Source organism: Festucalex cinctus, chromosome 1 (assembly GCF_051991245.1).
Source record: "Festucalex cinctus isolate MCC-2025b chromosome 1, RoL_Fcin_1.0, whole genome shotgun sequence".
Lineage (NCBI taxonomy): Eukaryota > Metazoa > Chordata > Actinopteri > Syngnathiformes > Syngnathidae > Festucalex > Festucalex cinctus.
In genome coordinates this window covers 43,373,701-43,391,384 of record NC_135411.1, presented here as the reverse complement: position 1 = coordinate 43,391,384, position 17,684 = coordinate 43,373,701, and the positions used below count along the sequence as shown (strand labels likewise).

The window sequence follows — 17,684 nt, the reverse complement described above, 5'->3', positions numbered from 1 at the left end:
AACAAAAAAAACATATAAATACGTCTTTGGGACACTTAAAACATAAAAAAAAACATTTACACGTTATTGGGAGCAAATGAGTTAAAAAGTGACAGCTAACAGAAATGTAATAGCATGATAGCAGTACCTTCAAATTTCTGTAGAAATAGCATGTGTTACTCATGGCAAATAAGGAATTCTTCTTGAACAGGTAGACGCATGTAAAAGTGTCATCAAATGCACCCGTCAAGTTGGACGTACAGGAGTGAGTTATGCTCAGGTTTTTTATGGTAGTGTGTATGATTGCTGTGCGCGACCACAGAAGAAATATAACGTAAATAAAACGAAATGTAACGTCAAACATCTGCTGTCTTTGTAATTGTTACTATTACATATTTAGCAACTTCTCAGACAGTAAAAAAAAAAAAACATCAATAACAACAAATCTCTCGACACTCACCATGTAAACATGTCCTGTATGTACTGTACATTAATGGCTGACAGTTTTCATACTGGTTGGCATGGCAGCGAATGAGGTTAGTGAGTTTTTGTCACAGTCATGGTGCAAATCTGGAGTTTGCTGTTCTCCCAATGCCCACACTTACTCACACATTTAAAAAAAATAAAATAAAAACATTAATGAGGGTTTGTCTATGTGCGACTGACTACTGACCAATCCAAGGTGTATCTCGTCTCTTGTCAGCTGGGATAAATGCCACTTCACAGGTGATTCTGGACAAGGTAAGTGGTAGAAAAATAGATGGACAGTTACACAATTTTATGTCTTACTGGTGGAATGAGAGTTCCAGGTTGTTGGTTGTAACAGCAAAGAAGCAGCCAATCTTGTGCATTAGCCTATCATATGGGCAATATCCTAAAATGACTGTTAGAGCAAGAAACGTGGCGAGCCCTCACATAACTCAAAGAATAAAATTGAATTCTTGGCTCACAAAGAGAAAAAAGGTTTTCTCAGTGCAGCTTAAGGGTTTCATGATTTCGGGTGATCTGTCACTGTTTAATTCACTTCCTTCCAAGATATCCTGATGTTAAAAAAAGATAAAATATTCTCTCTCTGTGAAGGAATCACAGCTTTAACAATGGGCATGAATGACCTCAGAACTTTGAGTCAAGGTACAGCATGGATAAAGTGAACAAATCATGGGCGATAAGTAGTTGAATATATCCTCTTGACACCTGGCTGACATTGTCTCATAAATTAGCGGACTTCATCTTCTTAGCATTAATATATTTCCTGTCAAGGTGAAATGGCCAAATTGTGTCTATAGAGTAGAATGGGTACAAATGTCAAAAGGCAGTAGATGTTATTAGCCACTTAAATTGACAATTGCAATTAAAATTGTACTTCTGGTGTTCATTCTTTGACTTTGATGTACATTTCATTTGTCAACATTCTTACTTTCCCTGTCTTGTCTTGACTTGACCCTCTGACTTCTGTCTCTTCTTTTTGTCTCCACTGTCATTTTTCTCACTCTCCCTCAGGGTGGGATGATTGCTCTTCTGCTGTCCATCCTATGCCTGGTCCTCATCCTCTACACCCGCCGTCGTTGGTGTAAACGCCGCCGGATCCCTCAGCCTCAGAAGAGCGCCAGCGCCGAGGCAGCTAATGAGATCCATTATATCCCCTCAGTGCTGATGGGAGGCCAGGCCCGAGAGAGCTTGAGGAACTCCCGGGGTCAGGGGCCAAACTCCAGTGGTACCCTCAGTATCCGAGAGACTCCAATTCTGGATGGGTACAAGTAGGGTTTGGACGCATGATGGGAGGTTGAACATTGTGTTGTAGTAATGAGCACACATAACAACAAAAGTTCACTAAAATGTTCCATTGAATAAGTTATTGTGATTTATGTAATACAGTACTAAATGACGAAGCACTCATCGAATGCTATGGTATCCCTAGGTACGAGTATGACATCACAGACCTGCGTCACCATCTGCAACGAGAGTGCATGAATGGAGGCGAGGAATTTGCAAGTCAAGTCAGCCGTACCTTGGACTCCCTGCAGGGATGCAATGACAAGAATAATATGGATCTGACTCCTGGTAAGTTCATCAAAAATGTTGAAACAAAAATATATTGAGTCCACTGACAGGTACAGGTAGAATAACTACTTAGTTGGGGGTAATTGTATATTTATAAGAATTATCATTCATTCATTCATTTTCTTGACCGCTTATTCCTCACAAGGGTCGCGGGGGATGCTGGAGCCTATCTCAGCTGGCTTTGGGCAGTAGACGGGGTACACCCTGGACTGGTTGCCAGCCAATCGCAGGGCACACAGAGACGAACGACAACCATCCACACTCACAAGCACATCTAGGGACAATTCGGAGCGCCCAATTAACCTGCCATGCATGTCTTTGGAATGTGGGAGGAGACCGGAGTACCCGGAGAAGACCTGCACATGGCATGGGGAGAACATGCATATTCCACCCAGGAAGGACGGAGCCTGGACTCGAACCCGAGTCCTCAGTACTGGGATGCGGACGTGCAAACCACTCAGCCCACCGTGCCGCCCAAGAATTATCATAATATTATTTATATCAGAATACAGATATTGTAAATCTAAGTCACTGTTTAAAAGGTTGCAGGATGAGCCAGGCAATATGACCAATCTGCATCTATCTGGCATCTATCCATGCAGCCATTTTCAACCACTTTCTATCAGAGACAAATAAATCCAATTCTGACTGCGTGTGTAAGGCAGATAACCTCTGGGACTGGCCACCAATCTATCACAGGACACACATAGACAAGCATTCATATTCACATCAGGAATGGGCAGAAGAGAGCCAGGTGCTCAAAGTCACAAGGCGGGCAGATGGAACAAGAGATTGAAATGCCTTATACAAACACACTTTACAATTGCACACTTGCACTTGTACTGTGCACTTTGAATATAGCTGAAAAGATGTGTATAACCAGAAGGTTGCACTTCGGTCTGTTCGTCGGACCCGTCGTTGATGTTTTCGACATGTGCCCACACGTTTGACACAAAGGGGCATATTCACTAAGAATGCACTGCATCCGATAATAGTGCGAAATATTGCACCACAACTGCACCCGCAGTCTGCGCCCAGTTACCCACCTATTCACTAAGGATATTGCTCTAATCATATACCGGCGCAAACACGCCCACAAAACTGACAGCTTGGAGCAAATTTCCACCTGATTTACCACACATGGCAATGGATTTGTGCCAAGAACATGGTTGTTATATTAACAGTTGCCAGAAAGATGACATTAGAGTAAGCGTTCATAGAGCCATTAAGCTGTACAGAGCAGAGAGGACGACAACGACGTCATTCATTCATAAATTACAAATTATTGGTGCAATCATTTAAAAAAAATATATTTTCAGAGGTTGGTGTGGGTGTACAGGATGCATCTGGCACGTAAAAATGATCGTAAAATGCCTCCCCGCCATTGCCGATCAGCCTGGGTTATGTTATGTGTCCTACAAAGAAAATGTCCCCCTCACTCTCACGCTCTCTCTCTCTCGTCTCTGCGTGATCATGTTGTGCCACAAATGTCATTTGTCCCGGGATCGAGGTTGCAGCAGGTTATTACATGCTTTCCATAAACGTTATTTGCGTCGCGTCACGCAAACGCCGTGTGGCTATTTGCGCTGGCGTTAGTGAATTCGACGCTGTATATCAATGAGTCTCATTTGCATTGGGGTGGGCATATTTTGCGTCAAATGTATGCAAATCACCTCATTTACATACACGCAAATAACACCGGCGCACCGTGACGCAATCTGTTTGGCAGAGCACTTAGTGACGGATTTCCCCATCTCCACGTGTTTAGTGAATTAGGCGATCCCGGATTGCTCCATTTTTAACGGTTAGCACGGTGCAAAGGCCACACAAACCTTTAGTGAATAGTCCACAAAGCCTTTTAAAACATACATGGACTGAGCGCCAAGTGAAGCAGTAATCAGCCCGTCGATCCGTATCAATACAGATGGTGTATTTTTTTGAAGCTTCGCATTATAAAGCACTCACTGAAAATGTGCCATCAACAATGGGCTGACGGAGAGACGGTGCCCACCTCTGTGTATTTCTGTCTATCTCGACCTGCCGCTAGCTTCTTAACAATATTGTGGAGTAATAAAATGCATGTGCATATTTAGGATGCTAAAAAATGTGACTGTAATCTGTTAAAGAAAAAAACGTAATCAAATTATGGTTACAATTATTAAAAATGTGGATTATTTTTGCAAGATTTTAATATTGCATTTTTAATGCAGGGAGTAAGACAAGAGCAGTCAATGTCTTGCTGGCTCTCAAACTTAGTTGGCCAAACAAGCTTTCCTGGAGTAAGTGGATAACTGGTCACAATATACAGAAGCTCAATGGACCGCCGTTGCTCATCCATATTACGTTTTTTTGTTGGCTATAAATTAAATGAAAGTTGCTCTTGCTGTAACATGGGAGTGTTTCCTTTTGCTGGTCAATTTTGCTATAAAAAAAAATGTAATATAGCTTCGTCAAGTATTGCCATAGTTTAGATGGCACTCCTAACCGTCAGGTGTCATGTCCTTCCTTTGAGAAAGAAAAAAATAAATAAAAATACATTTAATGTGGCAGTTACTGGCGAATGCAGCCAAGCTGTGAGCCTCCAAAATACGTCTATGAATAGCTTTATGTCTAAAAATCAAGATTAAAAGTCTCCAGAATTTATGTAGACATGTCTACTCATGCCCACATCATACTCTGAAAATATTGTAATATATATTTTTTATTATATGGAAGAGGGGAACAGTTTACGACGTCTATAAATTCCAAAATATTGTGGCAATTGTTTTAATGTTTTCAGACTATGAAGTGGGCGTGCATATAAATATGCAAATACATTTTGGTGATGTTTTTCTATAAGACGTTATGTTTTTTTCCTCTATATGAGACGTTTGAAGAGGCATCACTTTCAACTTCAATCAAATAATAAAAAAAATAGTGTAACTTTCGCTCAAATATTTGCAAAGTATGATTGATGGTGATTGATATTTGTGCTATCAATGTGTATACGCACTGGCCTAATCAAATGAAGGGTGATGAATTTTCAGTGGTTTGCTGCTTTAAATAGAATAAAAGGAATGATGGTTGGGTTAATACGAACCACCTAGGTAATTTTGCTTGCATTACTACTCTCTATCGGTAATGATCTTATTGTCTCAGTTGTGATTTTTGTTGTTTTTTAATCCGCTTCCACCTACAGTCCAAAGATCATGTATACTAGGTGAGATTGGATGCGAGTTAAAAGTGAGTGTTTAGTTATTCCTGTGTCCTCCCTGTGACTGATAAATGATCTACAGTCCTCTCACTCTCATTCAGTTGGGATAGTCTTCACCTTCCCAGTGACCCTGGGCAGGATAAACACTCTAGAAAATGGATGATACCTACATTCATGTCATAGTGTTTGACCTCTGCATTTAACCCACACAGCAAGAACACCATCTGTGACCATTTGAGGGAAGTCTGCATTTTGCTGTTGCAGTCAGGCTAATCAAGCTGAAAGCCCCACATTAATATGTTACATTTTTATGTATGTGTATGTATACGACCGTATATGTTTATACCTCCGTTGTTGCCACTATGTTAGTTCTACATGAGTTTTTTTCCACACTTTGAATTAATCTGTTGTCATTATATAGAGAAAATGAATACATTGATGCCTTCTATGATGTTTACATTTCTTTAATTGCAGTTCTTACGTTTGCCTTCCACAGTGAGTGATAACAAGCTGGCCCTGATGAACAAATATAAAGACAATATCATTGCCACCAGTCCAATTGACAGTAACCACCAGCAGAACACCTTGCTTCCACACAACACCTCCACCAGCCAGCGCAAGCGTCTCTCCAGCAACAATCGCAGTGAGTCACACCCTCCCACTGATTTACCCTTTTGGCAGAGAGAAGAAAATACATTCAATTTAACACCACCACCATAACTCCACAAACAACGTGCTTTTACTGCTACTTTGTTATAATCACTGTGGAAGTTTGTCTTTTTTAAAAAAAAAGAAAAAAAAATGCAATATGTTGGGTTTTTAAAACGTCGAAAGTATCCAGTCCAATGCAAACGAATAAAATACAGTGTACCACCCATAGCTTTGCTGGTATAGGGAGACATTTTATGCATTGCTTTCACAATTACAGCTTCCTGGTGTCCTAATAAGATATGTTTTCGTCAACCCGAGGCTCATGAAATACAGCAGGAAAAGAAATAATCTATGGAAAGAAAACAAAACAAAAAAATAAATATATAATGCTCAATCATCTTGGCTCAGACCACTTTTTGTTACTTAGATTTTTTATTTTATTTTTTTTAATTATCACCATAAAGCAAACGAATGCAAAGTATTGCCTTTGTTTGTCTGTATGCTGGTTCGTTGGATTATGAGAGAAAAAAAAATACACAACCGATTTCCATGAAATATTGTGATATTGTGTTGATGTGACCAGCACTGTGCAGGAACCACACTTTTATGAAGGTCTTTTGTTTTGTATTGTTTTTTTTCAATGTGGAAATCCTTTTTTTTTAATGTGCGGAGGGCAGTAGTAGTTGGGGTCAGCTAAACGAAAGAAAACAACCCCAACAGTGCCAGCCGATTTTGAGCATTTTCACACATTTTTCAAGACAAACAGAATATTGTGCACGATGACTACATAAACATGGTGGATACCATATGGAATATTGGATTCTATTCTGTCATTACAAAAAAAAAGTATGTTTCTACCTGATTCCGTTCTTTAGTAATCACCATTTGAAAATAGGTAATTTGAGCGACATCAGCGAAGATAGAGAAATAAGGAGAAAACAAGCTTTTTATGTGAAAAGATACATTTTCTGCACAATAGTGACATTGACACTAATATTTTTCCTTTAGTGACACTCTATGAATTAGATTTAATGTTACAAAGGCTTTGATCAGTCGTCATCCTTGAAAATGTTGTATTTCATCAGATTCGTCATGTTTCATTGTAATTTGATACACCTTGAGCCCATTGAAAAGAGATACAATTCTGCCATCTACTGGCCATAGTTAGTGGGTGTTTTTGAATTCACAACTCCATTGACCAGGCAGCACCTCACAAGACGTTGCACTGCCCATTGATAAAAAAAAAAAAAAAAAGTAGTTGATGTCAATTAACGTTTATGGCGCCATTCATTAGGATTTTAGTACACGTGAGTTAACCTCACAGTTCTGAGGTTAGATTTCGTTTTTGTAGCTGAACTAACCCGACTAACAGAGGGCCGCCCGCAGTGCGGCTTTAAGCGACTGGTGAAAATGTTAGCACAACCTGTTAGCCTGAGGGTGGGAAGCCGTAGTGCAGTGTACCTGCACACCCAAGGACTCCGCCAAGGCCAACCAGAGTTCCGCCACAAATTGGGGTCCCCTGTGATATCAGACAGCGTGTTGAAACACGCAACGCTATATCTGCCGAGGTCTTGGAGGACAGGGGAACTGCTTCCGGCCACCTAGTGGTCCGATCCACCAAATTGAGCAGATGTGTAAAACCCTGTGATGGAGGAAGTGGACCGACCAGGTCCACATGCACGTGATCCAACCGCCTGGCTGGAATCAGAAAAGGTTTGATGGTAGCCCTGGTGTGGAGGTGGACTTCGGCGTTCTGACACGCCCCGTATGCATCCACCCACGTCCCTACGTAGTCCAGGCCAGACAAACTTGGCCCCAGCCAGCTTGACCGATGCACGAACACCAGGGTGTGAGGGGGAGTGGATCGAGTCAAAAACTCGGTGGCGCCATTCCACCGGAACCACGTGCTAGAACCACATGCTGAAACCGCACAGCCCGGTTGCTCTGTCAGAACTCCGGCAGCTTCACTGAGGCGGCTACGGCTGCAGATTGTGGGAGTTGGGGCGCTGTAGCTGAGGAAGACACTTCTTCAACCACTGCTTGAAACATTTTTAAGTCGGAGTCATAATGAAGCACAATCTGCTTACTGTGAACACATCTTTATTCTTCAACTACCATCAAAGGAATAATTTACAATCACATCAAAGCAGTCCAAAGCAGTCATTCAACACACCTTCCTGCTTACCGGCGGCGTGGCTCAGTGGTAGTGTGGTTATCTCCCAAACCCAGAGGTTATGGGTTCAATCCCATGCCATTGTGACCATGTCGGTATCCTTTAGCAAGATACTGAACCCCCAGTTGTTCCTGATGCTGCGTCATCAGTCGAGGAATGAATAGTCAAATGTGAAGCGTGTTGAGGGCCTTGTAAGGTGGAAACCTTCATTTTAAGTATTACCGTACTTTCTGCACTATACGGCGCACCTAAAAGCCTTCAATTTTTTCAAAAGCTGACCATGCGCCTTATAATCCAGTGCGCCTTATGGATCAATATTGAGCCACAACATGTCTCGCTGTCAAGAGGCTATCGGTGACCCTGCACGATCGGTGACGCGCATGCGCAGAAGATCCCGCCATCTTGGATCGCAAGCTAATACTAATACTTTACCTCAGAGAAAATAATAAAACAGCTGTTTATTCATTTTGGGAGTGAATGAATCTATTAATAAAGTTTGACTGACCTATCTGACTGTTTTGTTGACATTCCCGTTAGCGCAGCACCATCTAATGGATGCATAACGTGACCACAGCCTCTACTGTAGTGCCTTATATATGGAAAAAGTTTTAAAATACCGTATGTCATTCATTGAAGGTGCGCCTTATAGTCGTGAAAATACGGTAGTATTAAAGTGTTCTGGATAGTCTGGATATTGGGTACTGCAAACCTAACCTACGCTAAGTCCATTAGGAACCCAAACAAAGACTAAAATCCAAATGAAATTACAGTCTAAAAGGAGAATCAAAACAATAATCACATGAAATTGTTCATTTTCACACAATAATTCTTCTACAGGAAAGGAGCTTCTTCATCTTGAGCCTTCAACAGTGTGTCCCACTCTCCCACTCATCTTTAAGCCTCTGTATCCAGTTGCCTCTGGAAGATTTATTTGCTTTGCTTAGGTGTGCTCGGTTTCAAACCTCATGGTGTGAAACTATGTTTCAAGCTCACTTATTTATTTTTGTTCACACGATAATAGCTCTCCCAGGCTCTTGTAATGAACCAACTCCTCTTGGCTCCCCACAGTTCTTTCGCAAACCCTGTCTCACTAAAAATGTAAGACAGATGGAGTATTTCTGGCAAGAACTATCTGCCTCAGTGACCATTAAAAGTGCTGTACGGTGTTCTAATAGTTCTACTGCTTTCCCAGAGCTTGGGAATAGGAATATACTTTGACCTAGTTTGAAGCATTTTAAAGCTTTCTTAAAGGGCTTCCATCCCAATCCCATTTTTTCACTGTTTTATACATAGTGTAATGTCAAAATAAGTTGATATCTATGCAGTTAGTCATTTACATGCCATAGCCTTTGAAAGGCCAAAGTATGCAGAAATGACCAGTTTTGAATTTAGCGCTAATAATGCTGCTTTTTCAAATATGTGACCACTTGGCAGTTGCTAAATGCCAACTCATCAAAAAAACATTGACTGACGTCGAAAACACACAGTGTCGTAAGATGTGGCATCAGCTGCCGATCTCAGAGGAGTTAAGGAATAAAGTGTTTCAGTTTATTCTGGGAGAAACTCCAAATTTCAGAACCATAATTATGCTGTTTTCAGCAGGTTCCATGGAAGATGGCTTCCTCAAGTTATTTTCATTTCGCTACAAATGCATTTCCGGGTTTTAAGTGACACAGCCACACATACACCACGGAGGTGTACCCGATAGTAAACTAATAATAATAATAAATCAGAGTACATATATAATGCACATTGAGAACCAGCTGGGGAAGGGCTTCGTTGGTCCTCATCCGTCACCCACAGAGTGCTTGCTGGGTTGCCGCACCCGCAAGATCGCCCGGTGTCACCATAGAGGTGGAAAAATATTCCTCCAGGGCAACCAGGCCATCGCACTGCCATAGTCCTGTCACAATACACTGTGAGCACAATTCCACTAACAGTGACCTTACGGCATGGCACCATTAATTAAACTTGTAGCATTTGTTACTTTACATTCAGTAGATATGACATGACAGTTATCTTTTTTTATTTTTTTTGTTAGAGATCACCTGTTGTGATTCCACATTACTCTGACTGAAGTTGAACTTAAGATGTGCGACATTTCACACTCATATTCGCACATATGAACCATTCAGAATGTTTAATTAACGTAACATATATGTGACTGAACACAAACACAAGGCAACATTCAAACTCCACACAAGAATGCCAGAACTAAGATTAAGACCACAAACCTCAGAACTGTGAGGCAGACTTGCTAACTTCTAGTACATTGTGCTCCCCGTTACTCAATTTTAAAGCAGATGTTCATTTTCTGTTTTTCTGCACAAGTACTTAGATTATTTAGATTATTCTGACATGGCAAAAAATAGATTGCAGGTGCGTAATGACAAGCTGATGCAAAAGCGAGATTTCTTGTCAGCACACCTGACTCGTAAGCGCTAATATCATCTGTACACAACACATAGATCACATGCACTGTTGAATTTATTACATGGTGAGACTAATTTATTTAAACTGTCTACCAGTGTTACAGTGTGATGCCAGTTAATTAACACCCTTAGGATTAATTATGTGCCATTACTTATTTATTTTATGATGACTTGTTTCTATAACAGCACAGTTAACACTAGCAGCTCTGTCAAATCACAGATTTCTGCATTCAAACCCACGACCTGGTTGGGTCCTTTGGTATTTTCAGTTGGTTCTGTCCGTGTCTGTGGGTGTTTTGCAGAAAGTGCTGGCTTCCTCCCACAGGCTAAAACTCATACAAGTTTGAGTAATTGGAGACTATAGTTGTAAAGTGTTTAAAGAGTGCCTCTAGCTTTGCCTTGTGATTGAGTGGTAAGCTGTCAAAGTTATATACAGCACTATAGACTCTTGCTCAATGTCTGCTGGGATAAGTTCCAGTGACCCTGCAGAGGACAGGTCATTTAAAGGAAGGAAGGATGGAAGAATGCATGGGTGGATGGATGGATCTTTTCCCATTAGTCACAATTCAGCAATGAATCAGAGGTTGAATCCTTTAACTTTAAATGGTTTAATTGAATTGTGAATTTAATCATCACAAATTCTCAATGTAATCCTCTGAAACATGTCTTTTCCAACATGGGTATATGTAATAAACAAATAATATATATACTCAAGTATATCTAAAGCATATTGCCATTCATCCATGCACAAAATACAGTTAAGGTCACGGAAAACTGCATTTTGGGCTACTTGTACCAGAGTTAAATGTATCTTCTATAGTATTAAATAGAGAAGGCAAAATGAGCAAGATTTCATTTGGTCTCATTTGATGATGCTGTATATATGATCCGTTACTTCCTTATGTAAGACACTCGTGTATTTGAACAATTCAAACAATTTTTTAAACTAATTAATCACCCAATTTTCCATAATTAATCACAATTAATCAAATATTTCTAATTTTGCTTGTACTTTTTTATTCAAAACTTGTAAAAGATATGTACTGGAGTAAAATCTTGCAATTAATGTAAAATCATCAAATAGAAAGTATATTTAGAATCAAGGACCGTTCTAATTGCATTCTTTGAGCCTTGAATAGAATACTTCTCTAAAATACAACTGTTAAAACGATCCAAATTGACTCTTCTCGCTTGCAAGTTTAATTCTGCTTATGAGCACTACACTTCCAGTAGCATTGGTTTGTGTTTGAGGTAACTTGAGCAGGGAATTTTGCTCTGAGATGATACACCGAAGGCGTACAACTAATATGCTAATTGAATTTTGACAGCCCTGTAATAATGGAAACCCTAAATGGATGCATGTTGTCAACAAGGCATATAGGTTTTCTGATTAGTAGCATTAGACCACACTGTAAAAAAAAAAAAAAAAAAAAAAAAAGGACGTGGACTTAGATCTGACTGTCGTCCACATGGCAATGAAACGAAATCCCATGTTTTCTTAGGATGGACCCCAAGGGCAGTAAATATAACGAGAACAGTAGGGGCCCCAATACACAACCTTGTGGAACACCATATGACAGTGGGGCGGTGCGGGACTCGGAGCACCCAAGGCTAACACAGAATGTTCTGTCGGCCAAATAGGATCGAAACCACTCAAAAGCACTACCGCCAATGCCCACCTGGTGCTGTAAACGAGCCAACAGAATACTGTGGTCCACTGTATCAAACGCTGCAGTCAGATCTAACAGAACGAGACATACATCGTCTCCAGTGTCATTTGCCAGGAGAGGGTCATTAAAAACTCGGAACAGGGCTGACTTTGTTCTATGCATTTTCTTAAAACCTGACTGGAAAACCTCCAAGATGTTATTTTCCTCCAAGAAGGTGCTTAGTTGAATTGAATGGGGAGGGCATATTTGCAGAGGTAGGAGTCAAGGCACAACATGGGAGTCAAAAGTAAATCTTGTTTTCACGTTCCAAGGAAGTCCCAAATTACTGTGGCAAAAATCAAACAAGGCAGATCGACATATTCTACAAGACCCCCTGCGACATGACTTTTTAAATCACTGCTATGTTTGTAAGGTGAAACAAAGTTGGCTGACTTTGTAAATGTATTAATGTGACTAGTCAGATTTACTGTATAGGTCTCAGCCCATAACTACACTGGCTTGGTCTGTTTATACTGATTCAATTAGCTAATTATTATTACTGATTTACTGCAAAATGGGCACTGACATTTTGTTTAAACGGGTTTATTGCGTTTGTGTGCTTTGATTTAAATTCATTGTCAATCATACTAATAATAATGCTTTATACAGTAGGTGCAAACGATAAGTACATTATGAAGTCATATCTTGTATACAATAAGATGATCAAGCTGCAGTCATGAAAAATCTCATGTGGTTTGTCACATTGGACCTTCTGTCAGCCTATTGTTTCAAATGGATCTCCTCTAGTTGAGTCACACCGTTTTGGTTGGGGATTTTTAAAGCTCTTGTCATGAGGCAACGTGAGCTTGACTTTTATTTCCCTTCACATTTATCTCGCTAAGACAGCAAATCATTGCCGCTTTGAAAGAGCCCTCCAACCACCACCACACACACACGCATACACACGCCACATTGTGAAACACAATCCGTTAACTCTTGTAAGACAAGCCTCAGTACACACCCTCTAAATATAATAAAAGCCTCTGGTAAAAGGCTTTCAGTTGAATTGTATTATGCAAATACTGAAAGCAGTCTGATCATAATAATATACTCTATCAAGGTTTATCCTTAAGATCATAGTATCATAGTTAAGCATTCAAATATTTGCTTAGTCCATCATCCTACTTAGAAAGAAAAGGAAAACATTCTCTCATCAGTTTAAACTCATAATCATCAAAATAGGATTATAAATGAAAACATAGCTCAGGATTATTCAGTGGTTTGTATTTCTCCTTGGCATTGCAATAATGTTTTCACAAGGTCAGTGAATTTGAAAAATATAAATGGTCTTTGCATGCCAGAACAGTTTTTCTGTGCAGCCTATCCAGTTACTAAGTGGCAGACAGATCCATCGATCTGTAGGCTTCTATCTACGGGCTACATTCCACTGTTTTTCATTTTTGTTATTTTTTGTGAATCCAACAGCGGGTTCAAATTTCTTGAACCCAGACGGAGACTCTGGCACCGAGGCTGACAGCGAGCCTCAGCTGGCTTTTTACACCGACCCAAACCGCAGTCGGCGCCGGAGTCGAGGTATGAGAAATGGTAACGCCAACAGCGCGTGGGGCTCAGGGGGTAAGGAGGACTTAACACTTCACAATTTCTCTCACCGTTTGATGGTGTGCACCTCCACGACGCATGACAAGTAATATAGGTCGCTTGCACATCGTAATGCATCATGGGAGTTTTTCCTTCGGGCGCCATATTGGGTGTCCGCCGGTTCACAAGGTACACTCGCGAGTTACACGGTAGAGCTTATCAACCTGATGTAATTTTCGCAGTATTTTCACGATTTACCGGAAGATCAAAAACAACGATACAGGCAGAAGGTGTCTCTGTGTGGCGGGATTGATCCTAATTACGTCCTGACCAAGGGTGATTTTTTTTTTGACGGAGAAAGCTTGCTGGCCAAATGTGACATCTATGGACATCTTTCCCTACCTCGTGTTGTCAACATGCTCCATAACACGCCAACAAATCCCTGGAGGCTTACAATTATTTTGTAAGCGGGTGGATACAGAGTGTAAACTTTAACATCGCATCAGAAGAAACGGTTGCTGTTGCACGTAAGTAAACCACATGGTGTTGGTAATTCTGCACACAAAAATGTTGATTTGTTCTCAGGCTTCCTGTTATCATTGTTTACATGCACAGTTGGCTTTACCTGATGTGGTTTTTCTAATAATTTTATAACAGGCAAATATGGCAGAGCGTATAAGAATAAAAAGTAACTGCACAGCCTCCCCGTGGCTTAATTAAATTTAATGCTACCCTTTCACTAGTTACATGTTACTTAATCAACTTATTCTAAATGGTTAAGGTTAACCACTCTCAGAGGACGTATTTTTAGTTTCAGTTTCCAGTACAATAAAACGTGTTCATGGTAACTACTGAGCATACTGACAGCTTTTCTTATGATCTCACGGTTAAGGAGGCTGTCACAACACCCAATTTCTGTCTGGTGCCAGATGGCAACAATTCCCATCACTTGTCACGACAACACCAATAGTATTACCAGGTATGTATGGCTTTACTTTTTGTAGTTTCTTATTTAATTCTATGTTTCATATTTTCATTACAATGTTTGTAATATTTTCAGATTCAGGCACAGATGAGTTTAACTGGACGGACTTCTGCGACTTTGTGGTGTGGACAAAGTGTGATTGAGCGAGTCCACCCAGATCGATCGTTTTGGCCAGTTGGAAAAGCCAGAGTTTTTTTTCCCCAAAATCCCCTCCTTACCTGAACTGCTCGGGAGAGCATTTACTAGATCAGCAGTGGACTTCCAGTGTTCCTGCTCAGCCGCTGTCACCTACCACTTGCTCATGTACTTCAAAGATGCGGAATAAAGTAGTTTTTTGTGCTGCAGCAGATTGTACAATCAAATGATATCACTTGAAGTGTGCCAATCTAGACTGCCAAAAGGACAGTGGTTTTGTGACAAGTGTGAAACAAGGATTATTGGGAAAACTGTAACACAGTACTGGTACTTGTCTTACATTAAACAAATTTAAAAGAGAGCAACTTTTTCCTCTGTACATAGCATAATGAAAGTCATTGCGTACCCCATCAACATTACATCATCTCAGGATGGTAGGCACCTGTGCTAAAATAAACTACATTAATTAACAGTTCAATTTTTAACCCTGAAATTACTACATCTAATCATTATTCACTTCATTTTTTGTGCTTTTAGAAATAATAGAGATTTATGCCATTACTTTAAGAGGGACCATATTGCACATTGAGTCAAATCCTGTCATTTGTCTTATGTATAGCTTTGTAAACAAACCCAACAATAGAATTTGTATAATCGCTGCCTTTATTAGCGCCAAACAAACAGTCGCATGTTGTCCTCCTCCAATGCTTTGATGCTCGCCTTCGTTTCCATCATGTCATTGGCAATCAAGTCGGTGTGGCATGAGATCCCTAAAGAAAAAAATAAATAAAAAAAATCACAAAAAAATACGGTACCAGTAATAGGTTTAATATAGTAAAGTAGTATAGTTTTTTTGTCAGTGTAAAAGAAATGTACACATTTTGTTGCATTTTTTAATGTATGAACATTGCTACAGGCAAATACTTATTTCTATAAACACTTCCAAATGTCTCTAAAATATAAGGTGCGTGTACACACACACAAACACATACATTCACTCATGCATACAATATATCATGTAATGAATTCTGAGTGGCATACCAGAGTCAATGATGTCAGCAGTACTTGAGGGTACAGGTTACTGGAGCCATCTGGCTGCATAACTGCAACAATCTCTGCCACTTCGAGTCGTCTTTTCTTTGCTTGTCTCTCCTGTGCACGTTCATATCTTGGCACCGACTGGGCTGAGACATAGATGTTGTAACTTGGGACCCAACTTTAATGTTGGAGCCCAGTCGGGATGATTGGACAGAAAAACGGGCGCAGGGCGACCTGTTAAAATAAATATATAAACAAATAAAATATGGAAAGACTGGTTATTTTACCGCAGTAGGGTGGCCGTGAATAAGTTCTTTAGCATGATGTGTAGGCTACCGGGGGTCTGTATTCTTGCATCACCCCCGGGGGTCTCTTTTCTTGCATCAGCCCCTTCTGTCTCTTATTTTTTCCAAGTTTACATTTTGCCACCAAAAAACATGTTATCGGCATTAAAAGCCCAAGACTAATCAATCCAATTTCAGCAGTAAACACTTTGCACTGGCACTACTTGGGTGAAAATGTTCGATGTTAGCTTTCGGCTAACGTCCGCTAGCCAGCTTGTACTACCGAACTTGCTTGCTCATGAATCCAAAACATAAGCAACTTGCCCATATATGGGCGGTCGAAACGTTATTAATCCTCATGCATTAAATAAAGGTAAACAAGCTTACCGCTCACAAAGTGATCGCTGCACACACGAGCCCAAAGTAACGACTTCCCTCCGGAGTCCGCACTCCTCTGTCTCCAGGCCCTGGTTCCTAATTATTTTCGGAATTCGGAAAAAAAGACCGACCATTTTCCCCCTTGGCTTTGTTCGAACAGCCAACGATGCAGCAACAATGTACCATTTTAAACGCAGAAAACAAACGTGATAGATACGTGTTAGACCGAATCGCTACGTAAATGGAGGCCACCCAGCATGGCGACTACGAGAAATCCGAGGCGGAAGTGACGACATGTGCAAGCGACCTATTAATGGTGATGTGTCAGGTTGTTGGCGCCAGTGTTGTGTCTGCTCGTGATTCTGACTTATTAGACATAATAAGTTAATTAAATACATGCATTTAATTGTTGTTAATGCTATGAGGCAGAATGTTTCAGCAGTGGCTGTGAGCATGTACCACTGATATCATTGCATCTGCTTACACAATTTGTCTAGTTATATTAACGTAGACAATTTATCAGTTGTGTCAGTCTTTAACATTTTAATACATTGCACTTGGAAGCACCACATTTTGAAATAATATTACACATGAATATTATTTCTATGGAGGATGGGTTAAAGTGCTGTCAAAATGTAGTCTTGCAGCACGCTTTTATCTGTCTGCATGCCATGTTCTTGCAACTTTGATCGTGTACTGTAAGGATACCACTAAACGAGCTGCAATGATATGTATAAAAGAAGAAAATACCGTAAATAAAGGACCGTGCCCTTAATTCAAAAAGTTCTGTCAAAACGTGTTACAAGGCTTTTGCAACGCCTCCAAGCCAATTATTCCAGTGTAATGTGCACAGGTGTCACAAACATAGAGAAGCTTCTGGATGCGCAGCCAACACCTTTAATTAAAGATGGGTTTAAGAATAGAATATTATAAAACAGCTCACAGCAAGGATTTTCTTTGATGCTGCAGAATGTTTTCTTTCTCCAAAGAACGATAACATTGAGGACTATTTGTTGCCCGACGCAAGTCCAGTTAAAGTGCAGTTTAATTGTGTGCATGGGCGGCATTGTCTTCCTGTTGGTATTATTGCAGCCCCATCAAATATATGTATTTGCATCGTTGTGGGT

General features: G+C 40.3%; 1 protein-coding gene and 2 long non-coding RNA genes across 9 annotated transcripts in view; 2 read left to right on the top strand and 1 right to left on the bottom strand.

Annotated features, from left to right (window-relative positions):
- The window catches only part of astn1 (astrotactin 1), a 372,478-nt gene that overhangs the window by 86,846 nt on the left and 267,948 nt on the right, over positions 1-17,684 (top strand). For 2 of the 7 annotated variants that reach the window (XM_077536498.1, XM_077536507.1), the window contains exons 3-6: positions 1,480-1,730; positions 1,898-2,040; positions 5,730-5,876; positions 13,624-13,773. In XM_077536498.1, coding sequence (XP_077392624.1) covers positions 1,480-1,730; positions 1,898-2,040; positions 5,730-5,876; positions 13,624-13,773 — 691 coding nt within the window. Of the gene's footprint in view, positions 1-1,479; positions 1,737-1,897; positions 2,041-5,729; positions 5,877-13,623; positions 13,774-17,684 lie in introns of all 7 variants that reach the window. The other 5 variants (XM_077536523.1, XM_077536516.1, XM_077536481.1 and 2 more) reach the window with 3 other exon arrangements.
- Positions 13,932-15,039, top strand: LOC144030030 (uncharacterized). Its single transcript, XR_013287180.1, has 3 exons — positions 13,932-14,264; positions 14,630-14,716; positions 14,798-15,039. It is a non-coding gene; the product is annotated as an uncharacterized LOC144030030 (long non-coding RNA).
- Positions 15,311-16,860, bottom strand: LOC144029996 (uncharacterized). Its single transcript, XR_013287166.1, has 3 exons — positions 16,567-16,860; positions 15,899-16,129; positions 15,311-15,627 (listed from the first exon to the last, which is right to left on the bottom strand). It is a non-coding gene; the product is annotated as an uncharacterized LOC144029996 (long non-coding RNA).